The sequence below is a fragment of the Rana temporaria genome, chromosome 2 (genome assembly GCF_905171775.1).
Source record: "Rana temporaria chromosome 2, aRanTem1.1, whole genome shotgun sequence".
Classification (NCBI taxonomy): Eukaryota; Metazoa; Chordata; class Amphibia; order Anura; family Ranidae; genus Rana; species Rana temporaria.
Window position 1 is genome coordinate 123,133,889 of NC_053490.1, and position 23,363 is coordinate 123,157,251.

General features: G+C 41.4%; 1 protein-coding gene across 5 annotated transcripts in view; it reads right to left on the reverse strand.

Moving 5' to 3' along the window:
• Positions 1 to 644: 644 nt before the first annotated feature.
• KIF5A (kinesin family member 5A) overlaps positions 645 to 23,363 on the reverse strand; it is a 209,854-nt gene continuing 187,135 nt past the window's right edge. For 3 of the 5 annotated variants that reach the window (XM_040340905.1, XM_040340904.1, XM_040340906.1), the window contains 5 exons: positions 23,030 to 23,246; positions 18,948 to 19,098; positions 11,700 to 11,782; positions 5,614 to 5,731; positions 645 to 1,088 (listed from right to left, as the gene is read on the reverse strand). In XM_040340905.1, the coding sequence (XP_040196839.1) occupies positions 1,073 to 1,088; positions 5,614 to 5,731; positions 11,700 to 11,782; positions 18,948 to 19,098; positions 23,030 to 23,246 (585 nt within the window). In that variant the 3' untranslated portion in view covers positions 645 to 1,072. Of the gene's footprint in view, positions 1,089 to 5,613; positions 5,732 to 8,345; positions 8,374 to 11,699; positions 11,783 to 18,947; positions 19,099 to 23,029; positions 23,247 to 23,363 lie in introns of all 5 variants that reach the window. The other 2 variants (XM_040340908.1, XM_040340907.1) reach the window with 1 other exon arrangement.

Consider the following 23,363-nt stretch of genomic DNA (forward strand, 5'->3'; position numbering starts at 1 on the left):
AATCGGAAATTCCGTCACGAAAACATTTTTTCTGATGAAATGTTAGCTCAAACTTGTGTTGCATACACACAGTCACACAAATCTTGTCTGAAATTCCGACCGTCAAGAACACGGTGACATACAAGACGTACGAAGAGCTGAGATCAATGAAGTTCAATAGGCAGTTTGGCGCTTCTGCTTGATTCTGAGCATGCATGTTTTTTTTCGTGTCAGAAATGCATACAGACGAGTGGAATTTCCGATAGGACTTTTTTCCGTCGGAAAAATAGAGAACCTGCTCTCAATCTTTTGTTGGTGGAAATTTTGACAGAAAAAGTCAGATGGAGCAATTTCCGTCCAAAAGCTCACATCGGACTTTTCTTGTCTGAATATCCCATCGTGTGTACGCGGCCTAAGGGTGCCATTCAGAGTGAAGATCATTGCATTGCACCAACACATTTAATGTGCATTGCCATACATTGCAGTAAAGCACGCATTAATGTGCATGTTACCGCAACATGTAATGCTGTTGTTAAGAAAAAATCGCCAATTTTTTTCCCATACTGATGTAAAAATAAAAAGACAATTCTGTACCAAGCAACTGTCAGGCATTCATGACAACTGTGCACTCTAATACAGGCTGACATATCGGAACAGGAAGCAGGTGAGTTAATGTACTTTAATCAGAAACAAAAACATGTCCATTGTCAGTAAAACTTTACCTTCCCAAATATCCATTTAAACTTATATACCCCAAAGCCTGAGCACTGAAGACAGCATTACACCATTTTCATTGGCTCCTTTTAATCCACTCCTTGAGCATACATTACTAACCCCATGTTAATGACACAGTGTGAGATTTGACAGATATACAATAAGTTAATCTAGAGGATTGAGTTTTAAACACAAGTGGGTACATAATTGAGTGCATTGCAAAATTGCAAAGATATAGAATAAACATTAGCAGCTGTTAGTATACAGTACGTTAACAGAGCACGGTAGAAAGACACGGAGCAAGACAGTCATACAGGAAGGATAATGTTTGGCAGCAGAGGCCACAGGAAGCTAACTTGCAGCATGCTGGGAATAAGCTTCAGTTCCTTTGGAAACTAGAAGTGAAAAATAGAAGAAGAAAAAAAAGAATGATTAATATGAACGTTTGTTAGGACAAAAAAAGAGCAGAGGTGTGTATGCTGCCTGTAGTTTGCACTGGGGTCATAAGTTTAGACCAGTAGTCTCCAAACCACGGCCCATGGTTCAGATGCGGCCCTTAACTTGTCTTTATCCAACCCTTCCAGCAACATTTCTCTCATTGAAACGAGGCACTATTCCTCACGCTGATACCATCGATGGGGCATAATTCCTCTCATGTACACCAACGATGGTGTACTCTTAAAACCTCCCACTGTCACCAATGATAGGGTACTCTTCCTCCCACTGTCACCAATGATAGTACACTCTTCCTCTCAATGTCACCAATGATAGTACACTCTTCCTCCCACTGTCACCAATGATAGTACACTCTTCCTCTCAATGTCACCAATGATAGGGCTCTCCTCCTCTCAATGTCACCAATGATAGGGCACTCTTCCTCCCACTGTCACTAATGATAGGGCACTCTTCCTCCCACTGTCACTAATGATAGGGCACTCTTCCTCCCAATGTCACTAATGATAGGGCACTCTTCCTCCCACTGTCACCAATGATGGAGCACTATTTCTCCCACTGTCACTAATGATAGGGCACTATTCCTCCCAATGTCACCAATGATAGGGCACTCTTCCTCCCAATGTCACTAATGATAGGGCACTATTCTTCCCACTGTCACCAATAATAGGGCACTCTTCCTCCCACTGTCACTAATGATAGGGCACTATTCCTCCCAATGTCACTAATGATAGGGCACTCTTCCTCCCACTGTCACCAATGATAGGGCACTCTTCCTCCCAATGTCACTAATGATAGGGCACTCTTCCTCCCACTGTCACCAATGATAGGGCTCTCCTCCTCTCAATGTCACCAATGATAGGGCACTCTTCCTCCCACTGTCACCAATGATAGGGCACTCTTCCTCCCACTGTCACCAATGATAGGGCACTCTTCCTCCCACTGTCACCAATGATAGGGCACTCTTCCTCCCACTGTCACCAATGATAGGGCACTCTTCCTCCCAATGTCACCAATGATAGGGCACTCTTCCTCCCACTGTCACCAATGATAGGGCACTCTTCCTCTCAATGTCACTAATGATAGGGCACTCTTCCTCCCACTGTCACCAATGATAGAGCACTATTCCTCCCATTATTACCAATGATGAAATACTATTCCTCCCATGAATACTAACAATGGGGCCTTATTCCTCCAACTGATACTAACAACTGGGCACTATTCCTCCCACTAATACCAAGGATGGGGAATCTTTTGCTTCCACTGACGTCAGAACATTTTCTACTCCCACTGACCACAGACAAAGTTCCCTATATTCTGAAGAACAATAAAGAGGCCTTTTTTATTTGAGACCCCAGGTTTAGACTATTCCTAATGCTACATAAACTATACATTTATTTTACTAATTTATATAGAGTTAAGCCTCTGGCATAATCAGTAAAACCCGCTGTGCTCTCCGTGACCATGCCCGTGGGCCCCGCAAACTCGATGTTCGCCGACGGCCCATGATCATGACACAGAGAGGCAGAACAGGGATATGCCTATGTAAACAAGGCATTTGCCTGTTCTGCCTAGTAACATGGCAGGGATCTACTGCTCCCTGTCATCGGGAGCAGTGATCTCTGTCATGTCAGTGGTACCCCATCCCCCCTACAGTTAGAATCACTCCCTAGGACACACTTAGCCCCTTGATTGCCCCCTAGCATTTTTTAGCACTGTTTGCTGCCATTACTAGTAAAAAAATACTAATAAAAATGCCATAAATCTATCCCCTATGTTTTAGATGCTGTAACTTCTGTGCAAACCAATCAATATATGCTTATTGCGATTTTTTTTTACCAATAATATGTACAAGAATACACATTGGCCTAAACTCAGGTAAAAAAATATATTTTTTTATATTTTTGGGGGGATATTTATTATAGCAAAAAGACACAAATATAGCTTTTTTTCAAAATTGTCACTCTTTTTTTGTTTATAGTGCAAACAATTTAAAACGCAGAGGTGGTCAAATACCACCAAAAGAAAGCTATGTTTGTGGGAAATAAAGAACGTCAATTTTGTTTGGGTGCAACGTCGCGCAACCGCGCAATTGTCAGTTAAAGCGAAGCAGTGCCGCATCGCAAAAAATGCTTTGGTCAGGAAGGGGGTAAATTCTTCCAGGGCTGAAGCGGTTAAAATAACTTTCTATATGATCCTAAGGCACCTTATAAATTCAACACTGCTGGCTAAAAGACTTTCATCCATCCATCCAGATGTAGCCTAATAAAGTAAAAAAATTTGAGTAGGATGGAAGACTTAATCCATTCACAAAAGAAGAAAAAAAAACACCCTAGATATTATTCATAAAACATGGCAATTCTGGCACATGTCCATATTCTCAGACAAAAGGGAAATATCTGTTAGCAGGAGTTCATTGAAAATGGTTTGCCCATGTCAAGAACCAAATAGCTGTTATTACCTCTCCTTTTTTATCAATAGCAGTTGACTTCTCTTCCACTTAGCGGTCTTCAACTTCCTCTCCACCCCTTTTTTTTTCTAGTTCTCCTAATCCTAACAAGGAGCTTTTCCCTCTATTACTATAGTTCTTTATCCTTCCATTTAGCTTCACCCCATTTTTCTTTCCCACTTCCGTTATAAATGTAGAAATTAACAGATCGGAGATTTGCCCTAGTTGGTCACCTTAGTTTATTTACTTACATTCCATTTTTTTTTCACCTATACTGTTTTTGTTATAAGTTATTGAAAACAAGTTTCAAAGCATAAATCATAGCAATTTACAACTGCCTTTCTCGCTGATCCAACTTTACTGGATGTATTTGGAATGCACAACTTATATCTGCTGTGTTCTGTGATCGTAATGCTGACCTACATAAATATATGGAGATCTGATATGATAAATGACCTCTATGAACATGGCATTGTATACTCATATGACATTAACTATGCCAATTTCTACTGATGTATTTGTGACCTTGTTGAGTCTTATAAATAAAGAATTCAAAAATAAATAAAGAATTCAAAAATAAAATAACTTATGTCATGATCTTCCGATCCTGTACTTGCAATTTGAGATCTAAAAATCGTAAGCGATTTAAAAAGAAAAACTGATGTAAATTAGTTAATTCTGTTTGTCTAAATCAGCATTTTCATGAGGAAGAAAAATACAAATTGTCCCAAACAAGAAGTACATCGTCAATGTACCAGTCCAGAGTTTGAGCATGCCAGCCCATTTGTTCCTCAAATAAAAGATAGCTTAATTTCTGTGCAGGGTTGGGTATTTTATGTACATAGATTTGAATATTTTAGAAGATATTTTACTTTAGATTTGTTGGTTTTAAGTGCAACGCTTATTCTTTGTAATTCGGACCTGAACAAGTGAACAAAACTGCACCGGACTCCTTTGAAAAATCGTGATGAAACCAAGCTTAAAGAGGAACTGCAGTCTGCTCACATAGTTTGTAATAAAAACATCTTTGCCATTCTGAAGCTTCCCTCCAACCAGTTTGCCTATTATTTTATATACACTGCGATTCTGTACTTGCCAAATATACTACAGAAATCTCCCTCCACTGAGTCTGGCTGCATCCATTATAACTGTGGGCAGCTGAAGCTGCTGCCTGTTCACTTACTGGATTCACACAGAGGCACACCTCTAGCTCTGCAGCTCTCATTGGCCCTCTTATGAATCATTCCCCCTCCCTTCCTGGCAAACTCAGGAGAGTAAGAGAGAGAGAGAGCTGTGCATGATTTCATAAGCCTAGACTTTTTAACAGACAAGAAACAGGAAGTGGGCTGTAAAAGGTATTTGCTGGCAGAAAAAAAAAAGTTTTACTATCCAAAGTTAAAACAACAAGGGCAGAAGATTTAATAGATAGAAAGTTGAAAAAATTACTGAGGGTCCGTTTTAAGCTGATGTTTTATGTCCGTTTTTCATGATACTATATGTAAAAAATCTTTGTTTTACAAAAAAAACATTTATAAAATAACAGAGGATTTCTAAAGCACTACAAGTTTGCTAAAGAGACAGCACAGCAGCAGACATGCAGCTGGCTTTGTGTGCTGGTTCACCGTTTCAGGTCCGATTTCAGTTCCGAATTTTGGGCTGAATTTGGACCTGAAACGGACCAAAAGATACAAAAGTGCACCGGTCCTGCTGCGGAAATATGTGAACCGGCTCCATAGAGAGCTGGTCAAAATCTCCTGCTATTGCAAATTGGATGCGGAGATCCTGCATCCAATTCGCAATGGTGTGAACCCAGCCAAACTGTGTAAAAAAAAAGAAAAATATTATATATTTGATAATTACTTGACAAGAACAAAAAACAAAATGGAAAGCACTTTTTTTTTTAAATTCTTGACCATAAAAAAATAAAATAATATGTATAAACCTTACATTGCCTTTTATTATAAATGTGTGTGTGTATTTCCCCTGTGAAATGTCTCACTTACTATCTTATACACTACCTGGAAGTGCAGGAGAGAGGACTTAGGTGATCTCTGTTATTAGCTAGCTGCAGTCTCCTGATGAAGAGGGAATAACTGGGACTGATCATCCGCTTCGCAGCCACATGGCAAGTCACTTCTGTAAGAGATAAGGTGTACAATATATGAAAGTGATGTTTAATAAGACAATAAAATAGTATCTTGTCTATAAAAAGTAACATTTTAAAATGGCCACCACAAAGGCAACACTGGTGCAAGAATACAGCAGTAGGTCATGGCACAGAGATAAAAAATTGGCTTCCTTAAATGTTGTGCAATTGTTTTATTGGAAGAGGAGCCCATTTGTCCCCAGACAAAAGAGAAAAAGAGACACACACTTTAGCTATGTATAGTGGTTAAGGGAACAAGCTCTAAAAGGTGAAGTTTGACACCCTGATGCCGCGTACACACGATCGGTTAAACCGATGAGAATGGTCTGATGGACCGTTTTCATCGGTCAAAACCGATCGTGTTTGGGCGCCATCGGTTATTTAACCATCGGTTAAAAAAAAGCCAACTTGTTTTAATTTAACCGATGGATTCCTAACCGATAGAACAAAACCGATCGTTTGTAGGCACGACCATTGGTTAAAAATCCACGCATGCTCAGAATCAAGTCGACGCATGCTTGGAAGCATTGAACTTCGTTTTTTTCAGCATGTCGTTGTGTTTTGCGTCACCGCGTTCTGACACGATCGTTTTTTTTAACCGATGGTGTGTAGGCACGACTGACCATCAGTCAGCTTCATCGGTTAACCGATGAAAACAGTCCATCGGTCCGTTCTCATCGGATGGACTGATCGTGTGTACGCGGCATTAGAGTTTATCTACAAAAACTGGGGAGATATGGATGAGACAGTTTGTGGAATACACATATACTTACAGTTCCAGTACCCCATTGCATCAACCTCTATACAGTATCTACAGCAAACCATTAACACATGAGAACTTTCTTATAACCAAATTCCACTAGTCATCTAGTCATTTGATCAACTTGTAATATGACCATCAAGTGGTTTTCCTTTGACAGCATAAAGGGTTTTAGAAAATAATGTTTCCAACTCGAGCATTGAGAATCGCTTTGTCTGCAGTGTCAGCATTAGGAAACCTAACACTAGATTCAGTACTATTGCAGCATGTGTAGTCTAAAACCTCATACACACGACCGGTTTTCCGAGAGCTTTTGGCCGGTGTGTATGCTTCCTCTCAGTTTTCCCGGAAAACAGCCAGGAATCCCAGCGGGGAAATAGAGAACCTGGTCTCTATTTTCTCGTCGGGATTCCCAGTGTTTTTTTTCCCGCCAGATCTACTACTTACCTATGGGAAAAACTGCGAGGCAGTGCCGATGGAGCATACATACGGCCGGGATTCCCGGCCAAAGTTCCATGGCAGTTTTCCTGCCGGGTTCTCGGCTTTCCCCTCGGGTCTCACCGAGCGCGTGTACAGGGATTGACTCTTCTTTTGAACTAAAAACGAATGATTAGTACACATGATCGTTTTTCCCGTCAGGAAAACTGCCGTGTTTTCTTTTGACCGGGAAAACTGGACGTGTGTATGCTCCTTAGCAGTTTTCCCGACAGGAAAACTGCGGTTTAAAAAATGAGAACATGTTCTCTTTTTTCTTGCTGCTAATTGCGGCGTTTTTTTCCCTGCAGTTTTCCTATGGGAAACACTGCGAGGGAGCATACACACGGCCGGTTTTCCCGAACAAAGTTCTCCTGGCAGTTTTCCTGTCGGGAAAAACGTTCGTGTGTACAGGGGAAAAGGGACCGAGCCAGTTCCCGGTTTTCCCCTCGGTTTTCCCGCCGGTCTTTTCACCGTTGGGAAAACCGATCCTGTGTACTATGCATAACTGACTAATGTCACTAAAATAAATGATTTTTTATAAATGCTGTATTAGATATATGTTTCTGAACATAAGACTCATGAACTATTAGGCCTTATGCACACAGAGCCTAAAAACCTCCGCTTATACAGGTGTTAAGTGTTTTAAGCCAGTAAAAGCACCAATAGAGTAGATTTACTAAATCTCGTGCACTCAGAATCTGGCACAGCTGTGCCAATCACCTTCTAAAATCAGCCTGTTTATATAAGCTTTGGCAATAAAACCTGGAAGATGATTGGTTTCTATGAAGAGCTACACCAGATTTTGCACTCTCCAGCCTTAGTAAATAACACATATATGCATTTACAGTTTATAGGTGTATTAGAAGAGGAGCATTTACAGGCAGGAAAAAGCACACCATAGGTGCGTTCACGAGAGGAGCATTGCAGCAGAAAAAAATGCACAAATGCGCATAAACACTAGCCTATAGAATTTAAGTGCATTCCAATGGCAGGAATAGATTAATATTCTGGCCAGTAGAATGCATTTATGCTCAAAACATTTAATTGCGTTTTTTGTCCCACATTTTCCTGCCAGCTGTTCTGGCGTTCAGAACTTGTTTAGATGCTCCATGAGCATGAGGCCTTAAAGGGTTATATCTTTCAGACTTCTGGGCACTAGCAAGCCTGCTTTTATTAGACACATTAAAAATAAAGCACACTAATAATTTCCTTATGATTCATTGATGTATTGTGGAAAATGTGACCTGTCCTTAGGACTGGTTTGGGAAAAATATTGGTAGCACATGATATGATGTGATATGAATCAGGTTGATGTGTATGTGAAGGACAAGCCATGCCTTACACTGCGCTGTGTACCCGTGACTCACCTGTTATCATTGATGTCTGTAGCGTTGCCTGTGTGTGCAGCATGGCGTGGAAAGAAAGCTTATTAAACATTGTTTGACAAATAATAACAGCTTTTAGATCACATTTTTTCAATACTAGCCCATAGACATATGACGTCCACGGATGGGATCTCCCATCCTGGGTGGACGTCATATGACGTCCTGGGATTTGCAGGGGGATATCTGAATGATGCCTGCAGCTAGAGGCATCATTCAGATATCATTCTTTATTCCCGGCAATCCTGCGCACCATAAGAATGATCATAGCAGAGGTTCCGCTGCTTGATCATTCTTATAGGCGGCGGGAGGGGACATCCCCCCCTCCCGCCACCATCCGGTCCTTCTCCGGGCTCTTCCGTGCCATCGGGGGCCCGGAGAAAGAATCGTCCGGCGTAGGAAGACCAGATGGTCACCAGTCATCTCTATGACCGTCGGAGGCCCGGGCGCGATGTGATGACGTCACGCCCGGGTCCCCGTAAGTAAACAAAGCCGCGATTGCGGCTAGTAAGCAACGGTAATCATGATATCGGTGAATTTTTTTTCACCGATCTCATGCTTTCCAGCCTGGAGGAGAGATGCAGGGTCTTTTTAACCCCGCATCTCTCCATAAAGAGGACCTGTCAGACACATTTCCTATTACAAGGGATGTTTACATTCCTTGTAATAGGAATAAAAGTAATAAAAAAAGAAAAACATTTAAAAAAAGTATAACAAAATAAATAAATAAGAAAAAAATTAAATAAAATAATAAGAAAAAAATTAAAACGCCCCTGCCCCCCGGTAGCAGGCGCGCAGAAGCGAACGCACACGTAAGTCCAGCCGACATATGTAAAACGCCATTTAAACCACATATGTGAGGTATCGCCGCGTGCGTTAGAGTGCCAGCAACAATTATAGTACTAGATCTCCTCTGTGAATCTTAACTGGTAACCTGTAAAAAAATTCAAAGCGTTGCCTATGGAGATTTTTAAGTACCGAAGTTTGGCGCCATTCCATGAGTGTGCGCAATTTTAAAGCGTGACATGTTAGGTATCTATTTACTCGGTGTAACATAATCTTTCATATTTTACAAAAAAATTGGGCTAACTTTACTGTTTTGTTATATTTTTAATTCATAATTTTTTTTTTCCCAAAAAAAGGCGTTTGAAAAATTATTGCGCAAATACAGTGCAAGATAAACAGTTGCCTAGGGTGTCTGCTAAAAAAAACATATATAATGTTTGGGGGTTCTGCGTAATTTTCTAGCAAAAGAATGATGATTTGTACATGTAGGAGAGAAGTGCCAGAATAGGCCCGGTATTGAGGTGTGTATAAAAGACCGGTATTGAAGTGGTTAAAAAACATTTCACTAGATTCCTTTAAGACATATGGCTACGTGTCACAGAACAACATGGAATCACATTTGTAAGGGTACCCAGGGCTGGACTGGGACAAAAATTTGGCCCTGGACTTCATCCAGACTGGCCCACTTTGACAGGTCTCTCCCATGGCAGCCGGACAACTCCCACACCCCCCTGCCAGGCCACCGAAGCCCCCTTACCCCTTTCACTAACCACAATACATTCTACTTTATTAAAGTAGAACGGCTGGTACTGGTACTCTTATAGGCAGTACCAGTGGGGAAGCTAGATATTATTTCACCCGGGCAAAGAATCAGTTCGGTGCCCCCCCCCCCCCCTTATGGGACAAGATTAGACAGAAGTGAGAAACTCCCAGGCCATAGCTGTTGAGTCAGCTGTCTGTCCCCTCCCCCATGCTCCTCTGTCGTCGTCCCTGCTCCTCTGGTCCTCCCCCTGCTTCTCTGTTCACCCCAGGTGTGCGCTGCGGGGAGGGAGAGGAGGTGAGCGCTGCGGGAAGGGAGAGACAAAGGAACGGAGGGGGCGGCGGTCCGCTGTCACTGAAGCCGGCCCACTGAGCCATCGGCCCACCGGGAAACTCCCTGTAGTCCCTGTGGCCAGTCCATCCCTGAGGGTACCCATACACATGATTCACTTGTCTTGCTGGTTTTTGTCAAACCAACAAACAACTACATGTTTGGCACCCTGACCTCTCCAGATATCTACTTTTGAAGAAGATTCAAATCGGTCAGGCTGGCTTAGCTATACATACGCAGATTATAGGAAGTAAAGCTTTTATTCTACTTCTTAGGAAAAGTAACTGCTGAAAGATTGCAGAGACATTCTAACTTGTTGGAAAAAATCTGAAAAACCTTAAAGTCTATGTCTGAGGAGAATAAAGAAGCACATGCATGCGTCTCTGCTATACATGCACATTTCGCCATCTTTTGTGCTTTTAATGTATAACTAAAGCCACATTTTGTTTTATCACTGCCCCTGTTAGGGAGATTCACTCTCTCTACTTGTCCTGGTGACCATAATCACCATGAGTGAAAGAAAATCCCAAATTTTCAGTTATCACCACTAAAAGAAGAGAGGAGAAAATGTACAATTTTCCAATGAGGATACCAGTTCTGGTGATAACCAGGGATTTCCTCTCACTCCCTGTTTTGGCTATAAGACGGGAAGTACAGTAAAACCTTGGTTTGAGAGCATAATTCGTCCCAGAAACATGCTTGTAATCCAAAGCACTTGTATATCAAAGCATTTTTTTTACAGGGTATAAAAGAGAAGAGAGGCACCTCTAAGTGTAGCAATAAGTTGCTAAATGTTGCACCTTCATTAAATGTAACCATATTGCTACACTTAGAGGCTCCTCTCTTCTCTTTTTTACTTAGTTGTGACATGACGCTACTCTTATATCAAGACATCGCTTGTATATCAAGGCAAAATGTATTAAAACATTTTGCTTGTCTTGCAAAACGCTCTCAAACCAAGTTACTCTTAAACCAAGGTTTTACTGTAAAGAGGAAAAAAACAGATCTAAGCATTTACAGCATGTGCATTATGGTGAGTCAGTTGGGGTACCTTACTAAATAAATATCATCAAAATGCACAACACATGCATTCCATACATTGAGGCACCAAATGAATGACGGCACAATGCTCTACACCAGGGAAATGCAATTAGTCCCATCATGCCTCTGCCTCTGGGTGTCATGCTTGTGGCTGTCAGAGTCTTGCTATGCCTCATGGGACTTGTAGTTCTGCAACAGCTGGAGGTCTGCTAATTGCATATCCCTGCTCTACACAGTGCAGTGCATTACCATGCATTGCAGTAACATGCAGAAAGACTTGTGTTTTACTGCAAATTACTAAAACCCATAGGTACGAAACCTGCCTCAAAATGTCAGCCTGTACCTCCCTCATGGATACTTAGAAAGGCTGCCCAAAACTGGCATTTGATTATTTGATTTGGTCTTTTAGGTAAACCCCTTACCATTATCCACATTCATCTTTGTGTAGGGAAGTAGGCTGCTAGAGGAAGAATTGCTCTTTGTAGCGGAACAGGGGTTGGAGAAACTAAAATGAGAGAAAATCAAAAGGTTAGTGATTGTATTGTATGAGACTTATCTTGTAGTTTTTGACACAAGGCCTTCAGTAGAGGAAACAAGGTAAAAAAAAATCTAATCCTAATTTTTATCTTAACCCCATAATTCCAACCCCAAAACTTGAGCTTTCATTTAAAGCAGTATAATGCACCTTTCACCCAGGGGCAGGAGGTGCGGTGGTGGTAAAGTCCTGCTATTTTTAGCGGCGCTTTACCGTCGGAATTGCAGTGGTATTCGGCCGCTAGCAGCCGAAAAATGGTTAATACCGCCGGTAATGTGCCTCTGCAGAGGCGCATTGCCGGCGGTATAGCCACGGTTTTCCATTGCTTTCAATGGGCAGGAGCGGTGGAGGAGCAGTAAACACACCGCTCCTTCACCGCTCTAAAGAAGCGGCTAGTAGGACTTTTGGAGCGGTCCTTCTAGCGCACCGCTCCAGTGTGAAAGCCCTCGGCTTTCACACTGGAGAAACAGCAGCCGCTGTTTCAGGTCGGATCGCATGTGCTATTTTTAGCGCAATAACGCCTGCAAACCGCCCCAGTGTGAAAGGGGCCTTTGAACCCAAAGCAAAAATTTATTATTTTGCGTCTTACCAATTGTTAGATGTGGTGGCTGCATTTGTTTTCCCTATTTTTTTTGGGGGGGGGGGGCTTTTTCACTCTATATTTTTTACTTGATGATCCAGCCAGTACGTCTGCTATTTTTACACTTCCTTTAATAGACCAACCTGTCCAGCAAAGGGGAAGTTAGAGGGTTGCGACAAACCATTTAACCGTGACAAGGGTGCTAACTATGATGAGCTTTTATTCATTGTAAAACCATTATTCCAAAAGGAAAAACATGTTTCCTGTAATTGCTTATAAAGCTGGAGTTCAGCTTCAGTTTGTTAGTCAAGTCACCAGCCTGGAATGCTGCTGTCCAAAGGTTTCTGCTTTACCACTTTATCTAGAATGCGGACATCCTAAGACAGGAGGTATGTTACTGGCTGGATCACCGGGTGAAATAAAGGAAAATGCCTACAAAAGAAATGAATGCAGCTACCTCATCTAAGGATCGGTAAGCTGAAGTATATTACACTTTTGTTTTTGGGTTTAATACTGCTTTAAGGCTTGTGACTATGGGCCATTGAGTGTATCGGATGCATTCCTATACAAATGCATGAGGGTCCAAAGCCTGTTTGAAGCAAGTTAAGTGCAGATAAGAGGGAGGTCAACTGCAGGTCAAATGCACTTATCAGTTAATTCTGAATGATCTCAGGCCTCGTACACACGACCGAGGAACTCGACGGGCGAAACACATCGTTTTCCTCGTCGAGTTCCTTGTTAGGCTGTCGAGGATCTCGGCGAGCCAAATTTCTCCATTCCCGTCAAGGAAATAGAGAACTTGCTCTCTTTTTGGCTCGACGAGATCCTCGACAGTTTCCTCGTCGAAAAGTGTACACACGACCGGTTTCCTCTGCAAAAAAAAAAAAACAGCAAGTTTCTTGCTGTCGTTGTGTGTACGAGGCTTCAGATCAAACTGATGCTCTTGACACAGACCCTAAATTCATTGGTACATGTCCCTTAACCCCTATGTGTAATCTGAACCAATAATCACTGACCCTAACGTAACCCCTAGTGGATCATGATTACTTTAAAGGGGAGTTCCACCCACAATTTCACTTTTTAAATATAAATACCCCTGTAATACACAAGCTTAATGTATTCTAGTAAAGTTAGTCTGTAAACTAAGGTCCGTTTTGTTAGGTTGTTACAGCATTTAGATTAGTTTATAATCTAGAAATAGACCGTGGCCATCTTAAGTGTGGGCATCATGAAGCCAGACTGTATGACTTCCTGGATTTCAGCTTTGCATATCTCGCACATGCTCAGTGCTGCACAAGCAATGTAATAGGTTTCAGTCAGGTTTGCAAGGACTACTGGGAAACATGATGCCTATCCCAGAAACCCTTGCGAATAGCCATGTGACTTAATAGCCTAGGCTAATAAGGAGGAGGAAGTAATGAAGGACTACAAAATAAAGGTATTTACAAGCAACAAAATAAATAAAAATTGTCCATTCTGAACACTATGAGATTGGGGCATGCAGCACAGACAAACATAAAAAAATGGGTGGAACTCCACTTTAATTTGCACATGAAATACCAGCACAAACCTAACGCTGTAGCATCCAGATGTCACAGTGCTGAAATACTGGCACTGCAAACAATGGGGGTTATTTACGAAAGGCAAATCTACCTTGCACTACAAGTGCACTTGTAAGTGCAGTCGCTGTAGATCGCTGTAGACCTGAGGGGAAGCTCTGAAATTAGGGGAAGCTCTGCTGATTTTATCATCCAAACATGTGCAAGCAAAAATGCTTTTTTTTTTTTTTCCTTGCATGCCCCCCTTAGGCCGCGTACACACGGTCGGACAAAACCGATGAGAAGGGACCAAGGTTCAGTTTCATCGGTCCAAACCGACCGTGTGTATAGCCCATCGGTCTGTTGTCCTTCGGTACAAAATTTTAAAACATGCTTCAAAATCGAACCGATGGCCCGCTGCCGGATCGGTCCAAACCGATGGTTAGAACAGAAAGCATCGATTCAAAACCCGCGCATGCTCAGAATCAAGTCGACGCATGCTTGGAAGCACTGAACTTCGTTTTATTTAGCACGTTGTGTGTTTGACGTCACCGCGTTCTGACCCGATTGGTTTTTGGAACGATGGGGTGTACGCACATCAGACCATCAGGCCACTTCAGCGGTGAACCGATGGAAATGGCCCGTCGGACCATTCTCATCGGTTTGGAACGACCGTGTGTACGCGGCCTTAGATCTACAGCGACTGCACTTGAAAGTGCACTTGCAGTGCACTTGTAGTGCAAAGTGGAATTGCCTTTTGTAAATAACCCCCAATGTGTCTTTTTTGTGGATTACATATTATTAAAGTGAAAAAAAAATAATGAAACATGTTCTATTGGAGCCAGTATGCTCTTTATAATTACTTTTGTCTCAAGAAAATGGAAAACATAATGTAATATCTTTAAAGCGGAGGTTCACCCTAAAAACATGTATATACCATTCCATTCAGCATACTGCCGACATGTACAGTATGCTTTTGTTTTTTGTTTTTTCGCTGTACATACCGCCGTATAGCTATTTTCCCCCCCGGCTTCTGGAAAGTGGCTCCCGTGGGAGTGGGCGTTCCTATTCAGAGACTAAGTGATGACAAAAGCTTTCCCCCGGCGCATAATGCGCATCACCAGTTTCCGAAAGAATCGCGAACGTCGGTGAGCAGGCGCCGTATAGAGCCGACTCGCAGTTCGGCTTCTTTCGGAAACTGGTGACGCATCTTATGCGCGGGGGGAAGCTTTTGTCATCATGTCATTTACTTAGTCTCTGAATAGGAACGCCCACTCCCGCAGGATCCACTACCCGGAAGGGGGGGGAAATAGCTATACGGCGGTATGTACAGCGAAAAAAACAAACAAACAGTATACTGTGTACATGTCGGAAGTATGCTGGATGGAATGGTATATACTTGTTTTTAGGGTGAACCTCCGCTTTAAGAAAGGGTGTATTTTGTAATCTAAAGAGACGTACATAGACTATTATTGTTGATCTCCTTTCAAAATTGCCTGCTGCCGTCATGCTGGCCCACTTACTTCAATGAAATGCTCAGAATGAAGATGCATTCAATGGAGTCAGAACCCCTAAACTGTATTAGTGAAGCCAGAAAATGAGTGTAATAGCCATGCATCTAGCATTTTCAGAAGAAGGTCAGACTACATATTTTTCTTAGCACAAGTTTTAAACTGTACTTTAGCAATGGCAAGAATGTTTGAATGCGTAAAAAAGACAAAATAACATTGCCGGGATAGATCAAAAGCACATTTGAGCTTTTCGCTTACATACCCGCCTTGTGAGACAGATTTTTCCATAGTGGCAGCTTACTAAGCATTACTATCAATTATCATACAGTTTATGTAGAAGAAGAAAATCTGCACACATCATCATTTAATGCATGCTTCAACAGAAAGAGCTGGATTGTCATTTTGATTAGCAAAACAAGATACTCATTCCCTTCCGTACCATTATGATACCTTACGTCTGCTCAATAGAAGCTCAATGATGCCTAAACTGACTGTTTTGTTAGGCTGGCCATACATTGTACAGGTTTCTTGAATAATGTTTCTTTAGATTTACCAAAACCCTATACAGGCATACCCCACTTTTAAGTACACAATGGGGTTTATTTATTATCGCTGGAGAGTGTAAAATCAGGCTAATTTCTGCATAGAAACCAATGAGCTTCTAACGCCAGCTTGCTCAATTAAGTTTTGGTAATAAAACCTGGAAGCTCATTGGTTTCTATGCAGGAGTGAACCTGATTTTGCACTCTCCAGCGATAGTAAATAGTATGCTTGTAATATGAGGTCAAACCTAAACAATTTCAATTTCTATGCAATTAGGCAGGCCCTTGGACTACATCGTTGAAGGTAAATTTAAAGGAAATTGAATAAGAAAATGGAATAATGCATGGCCAGCTTTAGATATTGTTTGAATAAAGATAGGGTTCATTGGGACCCCAGAGACCCAAAGAAGCCAAGGGGATACACACCCGGCCCTGGGACACGCTTCTCGGTATACCTACCATAGTGGTCTCAAACCTTTTACCCTCACCGCTGGTACCCCTTAATTGGTTCTTTCCAGCGCTGTTCCTGGCTGCTCCTCTCTGGTCCCTGCCTACTATCAGTTAGGTCCTAGGGACCAAAAGTTTTTGAATATTTTACACAGTCAGCACAGATCCTCACCTTGCTGGGGGCATCTTTATCACCATCTTACACCCTGTGTGAGACCCCTTTCTCCACGTTGGGCTCAGACTCCCCCAAGGAGTGAATTTGTGTGCACAGATCAATATCTCCTGACGAAGCTACCACGAGTAGCGAAACTAGTAGAGATCCTGATCTATATGACCCCCTCCGCCTCATCGCTGCCCGCAGACTAGGGCCTATATACCACCCTATGATGTGTTGGCTGGTCGTATAATCCATCTGTTTTACACTACTATTGTTGTAAATTTAAAAGATTGTGTACTCCTTAATCCCCTTATGCTATGTTTATTTTTTAATAAATTGAACTTTTTTACCTTTACTATACTCTTCTGTATAACTGATTTACCTAGTACCGATACAGTCCACTAGCCCCCACCCACTCCCTTTGGCTTCTTTGGGTCTCTGGGGTCCCAATGAACCCTATCTTTATTCAAATTATGTTAGGATGATGGTACTTTAATGTCATGTTATTTTCTTCTACTGAGAGGTCTCCATATAAATCATTTAGATATTGTTGTAACATTTACAGTAAGAACAGTAGGGGAGAATTACTAAAACTGGTGCACTCAGACTCTGGTGCAGCTGTGCATGGTAGCCAATCAGCTTCTAACCGAAGCTTGTTCTTTTACAAAAAGGCTTTATTGTATTTAAATCATACACAACAGAGCTGATGGGATGACAATTTAAAACATACAGTATGTATGCGTATATTGGGATTGCAAACATAACATTGATGTGGATTTGTTTAACAAATAAACTTCAGCTTGTTCAATTAACCTCCCTGGCGGTATGATTCTTTCAGAAAAAACATGCTGAAAGCGGTACCATTATTTGCAAGGAAATTTGGCGTTTTATATTGTAGGTCTGTAATTTTTAGAAATAACTCACTTAAATCTGACCAAACAAGATTCTAATAGGCATCCCGGGTATGACATTTTTTTAAAAACAAAATTATAAATTATAATATAATAAATAATTATAAATAATTATAACAAATAATAATATAATTATAATAAAAATTATTCAATAATGTAATCAAATTAAAATCACTGAAATTTGCTCAGTTGCAGAATTGTTGCTGTCATTATTTTTTTTTTTTTATGACGAATTTCCCCACAAATCGCTATCGCACAATTCTGCAAGTGATTATAATTTATTATCGCTGTTTTTTAGCTGATCTAAAACTATTTTTGACATAAAGGGACACTTTTGGTTGCTATGGACAATCTACAGTTTGCAGGGAGAAAGAAACGTTTTTATTATATAAAATGACATGCATGACACAGGACAGACCACTAGGGACAGGGGGGGTGTGGTTTTTTTACATACAGTACTGTAATCTATAAGATTACAGTATACTGTATGTAAGGTGTTTGTTTACGTTTTTGAATTTGGCGCCGTTCTCCGTCCCCGTGCGTCGTAACGTCGCAGGGAACGGAGATCGGCGTCACACGGAGGCACTATGTGAATCGAGCGAGGTCCCGCTCGCTCACACAGCACGGTGGCATCGCTGGATCCAGGGACAAGGTAAGTAAAAAGTGCCTGTGGATCTAGCGAGGCAAGCCCGAGTCTGACTCGGGGTTACCGATCGTAGCAGGAAAATCTAACCCCGAGTCAGTCTCGGGAACACCGCCAGGCAGGTTAAAGGGGTTGTAAAGGTAAAACATGTTTTCCCTAAATAGCTTCCTTTACCTTATTGCAGTCCTCCTTAACTTACCTCATCCTTCCATTTTGCTTTTAAATGTCCTTATTTCTTCTGAGAAATCCTCACTTCCTGTTCTTCTGTCTGTAACTACACACAGTAATGTGAGGCTTTCTCCCTAGTGTGGAGAAAGCCTCTTGAGGGGGGGAGGGGGCGAGCAGGCAAGTCAGGACACTCTCTACTTTGCAGATAGAGAAAGGAGCTGTGTGTTAGTGGGTGTCCTGACTTGCCTGCTCGCCCCCTCAAGAGGCTTTCTCCATACCAGGGAGAAAGCCTTGCATTACTGTGTGGATTTACAGACAGAAGAACAGGAAGTGAGGATTTCTCAGAAGAAATAAGGACATTTAAAAGCAAAATCGAAGGATGAGGTAAGTGAATGAGGACTGCACTAAGGTAAAGGAAGCTATTTAGGAATTTTTTTTTTTTTACCTTTACAACCCCTTTAAGCTTTGACAGTAAAACCTGGAAGCTGATTGGTTTCTATGCAGAGCTGCACCAGATTTTGCACCTTCCAGTTTTAGTAAATGGCCCCCAGTGATATGAATTTTTCCTGGAAATACATATTTACAATTTATGGGTGAAGATAGAAGCATACATTGTATTACATGCCATTAATACTTACAATGTGTCATTGGAGGAATTGGATGAATGCATGTACATGTTTTGGTATTGCTGGAAGATGTTGTTGGTGTAACTAAGAGAATCTGAACTGCGAACTCCATAGGAATTGGTTGGGGAAGATGCAGGGTAGTGTCCTGGTCTGATTGGCTTGGCTAAAAAAAAAAAAAAGTTAAAAATAAAAAAAAATGTAAATGAATGAATTAAAGTAAACAAGTTATACAGTATTGGATGTTTGTATTTCGTATAATTTACATGGCAATACAAGAGACAGGACACTTAACAAGCTTTGTATATGAGATGCGCATTAGCCATGGTTTCTATAAGTATTTTACTCCCATTTCTTTTTTTATACAGTATATGTTTTTTTTTATTATGAGCAGATTAGATTGTCAGAAAAGACAGTGATTTACACTGCAATAAAGAAAATGCATCATGGTGTCTTGTCTTTTGTCCTATATCTTTTAATACTACAAAGTGCAATTTAGTAGTGTGCAAAGTGTAAAGTGTAAGGTTTTCTGTGTATTCTTTTTTTATTACTTGAATTCAAAGACTTCTTGCGTCCAAAGGACTAAATTTGTTACTAAGTTTCTTCCCATTGTTACTTGTTTTTTAGGCTTTAACTACTTGAGAGCTGCGCTATAGACGAAAGACATCCACAGTGTGGCTCTCAACTGCCGGGTGGACATCCCTGAACGTCTTGCTGTTTACATTCCCCCCTGGCGGGGAAAAGCTGTGCCCGCTGTGTCACGCCAGCCGCGATGTCCGCCAGGTACTCGCGATCGGCAGTTACAGAGGCAGGACGTGGAGCTCTGTGTGTAAACACAGAGCTCCACGTCCTGTCAGGGAGAGAGGAAACCAATGCTATGTCCCATGTACACAGATCGGTCACCTCCCCCAGTTAGTCCCCCTCCCCCCACAGTAAGAATCACTCCCAGGGTACACATTTAACCCCTTGATCGCCCCCTAGTGTTAACTCCTTCCCTCCCAGTCACATTTATACAGTAATCAGTGAATATTTATAGCACCGTTCGCTGTATAAATGTGAATGGTCCCAAAATAGTTTCAAAAGTGTCCGATATGTCCACCGCAATATCGTAGGCCTGACAAAAATCACAGATCGCCGCCATTACTAGTTAAAAAAAATAATAATAAAAATGTCATAAATCTATCCCTTATTTTGTAGGCGCTATAACTTTTGCGCAAACCAATTGATAAACGCTTATTGTGATGTTTTTTACCAAAAATATGTAGAAGAATACGTATCGGCCTAAACTGAAAAATAAAATAGTTGGTTAAAAAAAATATTGCAATATTATTATAGCAAAAAGTTAAAAAAAATTGTGTTTTTTTTTTAAATTTCTGACTTTTGTTTATAGTGCAAAAAAATACCACCAAAAGAAAGTTCTATTTGTGGGAAATAAATGATAAAAATATCATTTGGGTACAGTGTTGTATGACCGTGCAATTGTCATTCAAAGTGCGTCAGCGCTGAAAGCTGAAAATTGGTCTGGGCAGGAAGGGGGTTTACGTGCCTAGTAAGAAAGTGGTTAATTTCTTGATATAAGATATTTACAAACAGGTATAATAAATAAATAAATAAATAAAGGGAAAGTGCACTTGGCAGAACCACACTCTAACCAACACATTTTCTGTAATTTAAGCTAAGGTAATAGCTGGGGAATACAGCAGAGGGATATTCCCTTTGGATGGAGATAAAACTCGGATGCAGATATCTTGCCAAAGAAGTTTCCAATAAGCTTGGCCTTTTAATATAAATAAACTTACCCTATAAACATTTACGTTAAATTAAAGAGACATTGGTGGTTATTTCCAAAATCCACTTTGCACTACTACTGCAAAGTGCACTTGAAATTGCACTGAAAGTGCACTTGAAGGTGCAGTTGCTGTAAATCTGAGGGAAAGATCTGAAATGAGGGGAAGCTCTGCTGATTTTATTATCCGGTCATGTGCAAGCTAAAAGGCTGTTTTTTATTTTCCTTGCATGTCCCCCTTGGATCTACAGCGACTGCACTTCCAAGTGCACTTTCAGTGCAATTTCAAGTGCACTTTGCACTTGTAGTGCAAAGTGAATTTGCCTTTAGTAAATAACCCCCATTGTCACCTTGCCCATTCAGAGCAAATGTCTCTACAAATTGTCAAACTAATACTTACCTTGTCAGTGCTCCCCTGTTGCTCTTTTCTCTATTGTAACCAGCAGTAAAATCTGCAGTGTCAGCAGGTGTCGGAAGCTAGGAGGAGCAGTGATATTTTTCCCTCTGTTATGTAACAGTGCTGGGGTCTAGTAATTGGCAACTAGACCCCAGCACTGTAACATGGGTTCATTTTAATGCTCAACCATACCAAGAATAATGTATTGCCACCAGCTGTTATGGAGGAAGAAGTGGTGGGGGAACCTGCCAAGGTGAGTTTTTGTGGGGTTGGGTGGGCTCCTTTGTAAAGACTTTGTAATGCCTCATTTCCACTGAGCGGATCGGTTCGGTACGCTTTTCGGTACGGTACGCTATTTTGGGTGTTTCCATTATGAAAGTGTGCCATAAAACCGAACCATCCGTACCACACCATTCTGGGTCCTGCTTCAGATGTGGGGCCATAGAAAATGGAACGGTTCAGTTAGGGAGGAGCTGCAATATATTCCACTGATTGGTGGACACGCTAGGCATTTTTTCTAAACCCTGTATGGCCCCTGACAGGCTGACTTGCAGTGGAAACGCTCACCAGAATAGAACGGACCATTCTAACCGTTCCAAACTGTACCAACCCGAACTGTTCTGCTCAGTGGAAACGAGGCATAATTGTGCCATAAATGGGCCAGGTCACAGTATTATTGTACACTGCTATTTTGGCACAATATTGTTACAATATATTCCTTCTAAACCTAGAAAATTGAGATCACAATAAAATACATGAAAAAATGGCACAAAAAATTACACAGAAAAACAAGTGGATTGAGCTATAGTTGTCATTTGCATTCTCAAAAGCCCAGATTACATTAAGATGTTGTTAGTCAATAGTAATTCACTACAGAAAAGCAGAAGGGCAACTGTCTGAGGGCATATGAAGGGCCCCAGCTAGACTGCTACTTTATAAACTTGTGTGCAACTGGCGACTTTTGTATTGACCAAGAAAGCATTTTTTTTTTCTTGTATAGTTCAATATACTTTCTCTTATTTGCTGCTACAAAATTTCATTAAAGCTGTACTCCAGGCATATATCTAAATACAAATATTTAATACATGTATTGGAGCTGTTTTATCTGCCAAATGGATTTGAATTTCTGTCCTTCCATCCAGTTGTGAGATCTATACAGCTTCACCACACAATACAGCCCTTTCCAGCAGGACAGATGACCTAGTTGTTTTCTGCTGCAGCCAATTCAAACTTATGCCGCGTACACACGATCGGTCCATCCGATGAGAACAGACCGATGGATCGTTTTCATCGGTTAACCGATGAAGCTGACTGATGGCCCGTCGCGCCTACACACCATCGGTTAAAAAAACTATCGTGTCAGAACGCGGTGACGTAAAACACAACGACGTGCTGAAAAAAACGAAGTTCAATGCTTCCAAGCATGCGTCGACTTGATTCTGAGCATGCGTGGATTTTTAACCGATGGTTGTGCCTATTAACGATCGGTTTTTTTCCCATCGGTTAGGAATCCATCGGTTAAATTTAAAACAAGTTGGCTTTTTTTTAACCGATGGTTATATAACCGATGGCGCCCACACACGATCGGTTTGGACCGATGAAAACGGTCCATCAGACCATTCTCATTGGTTTAACCGATCGTGTGTACGCGGCATTAGAGGTTTTCTCACCTAAGCTGGACATTAAAGGAGAAGCAGCAGAGTGATAAACTCATCTATCTGATTGGCTGCTTGTGCTGCTTCTCCATCTCCCTTAAACCTTGCAGAAGGCTGATGTCAAATTCAGATACTTACACGGTTTGTCTTAAAAAATAAATGAAATTATTTATTAATGATTATAGAGCCACTAGTAGGTAATATTATGGGGCTAACCATGATGCAAATACCTATGTCACAGATCACGCATCTCCCTTACCAATCTGTGCAGTGTGAGTGCGCCTCACTGTATTCTTGTAGCGTACAGCTTCCTTAATGCGGTCCACCTCCTGCTGGTACCTTCTCTTATCCTTCATGGCACCCTCTTTGGCCTCTTTCAGTGCACCCTCCAGGGCCTTAACTCTCTCAGCCGTAGCCCGAAGACGTTTTTCCAGTTTAGGAAGCTCACAACGAAGATCTGCATTGTCACGAACCAGCTGGATGAGACCATAAAAGAAGAGCAGAAAAATGAACTAGGCACAGAAAGTTGACCAACCATGACCAGAAAGCTTGAAAAACTATTTTATGAGCCAGTAAAAGTATTTTTTCACCTT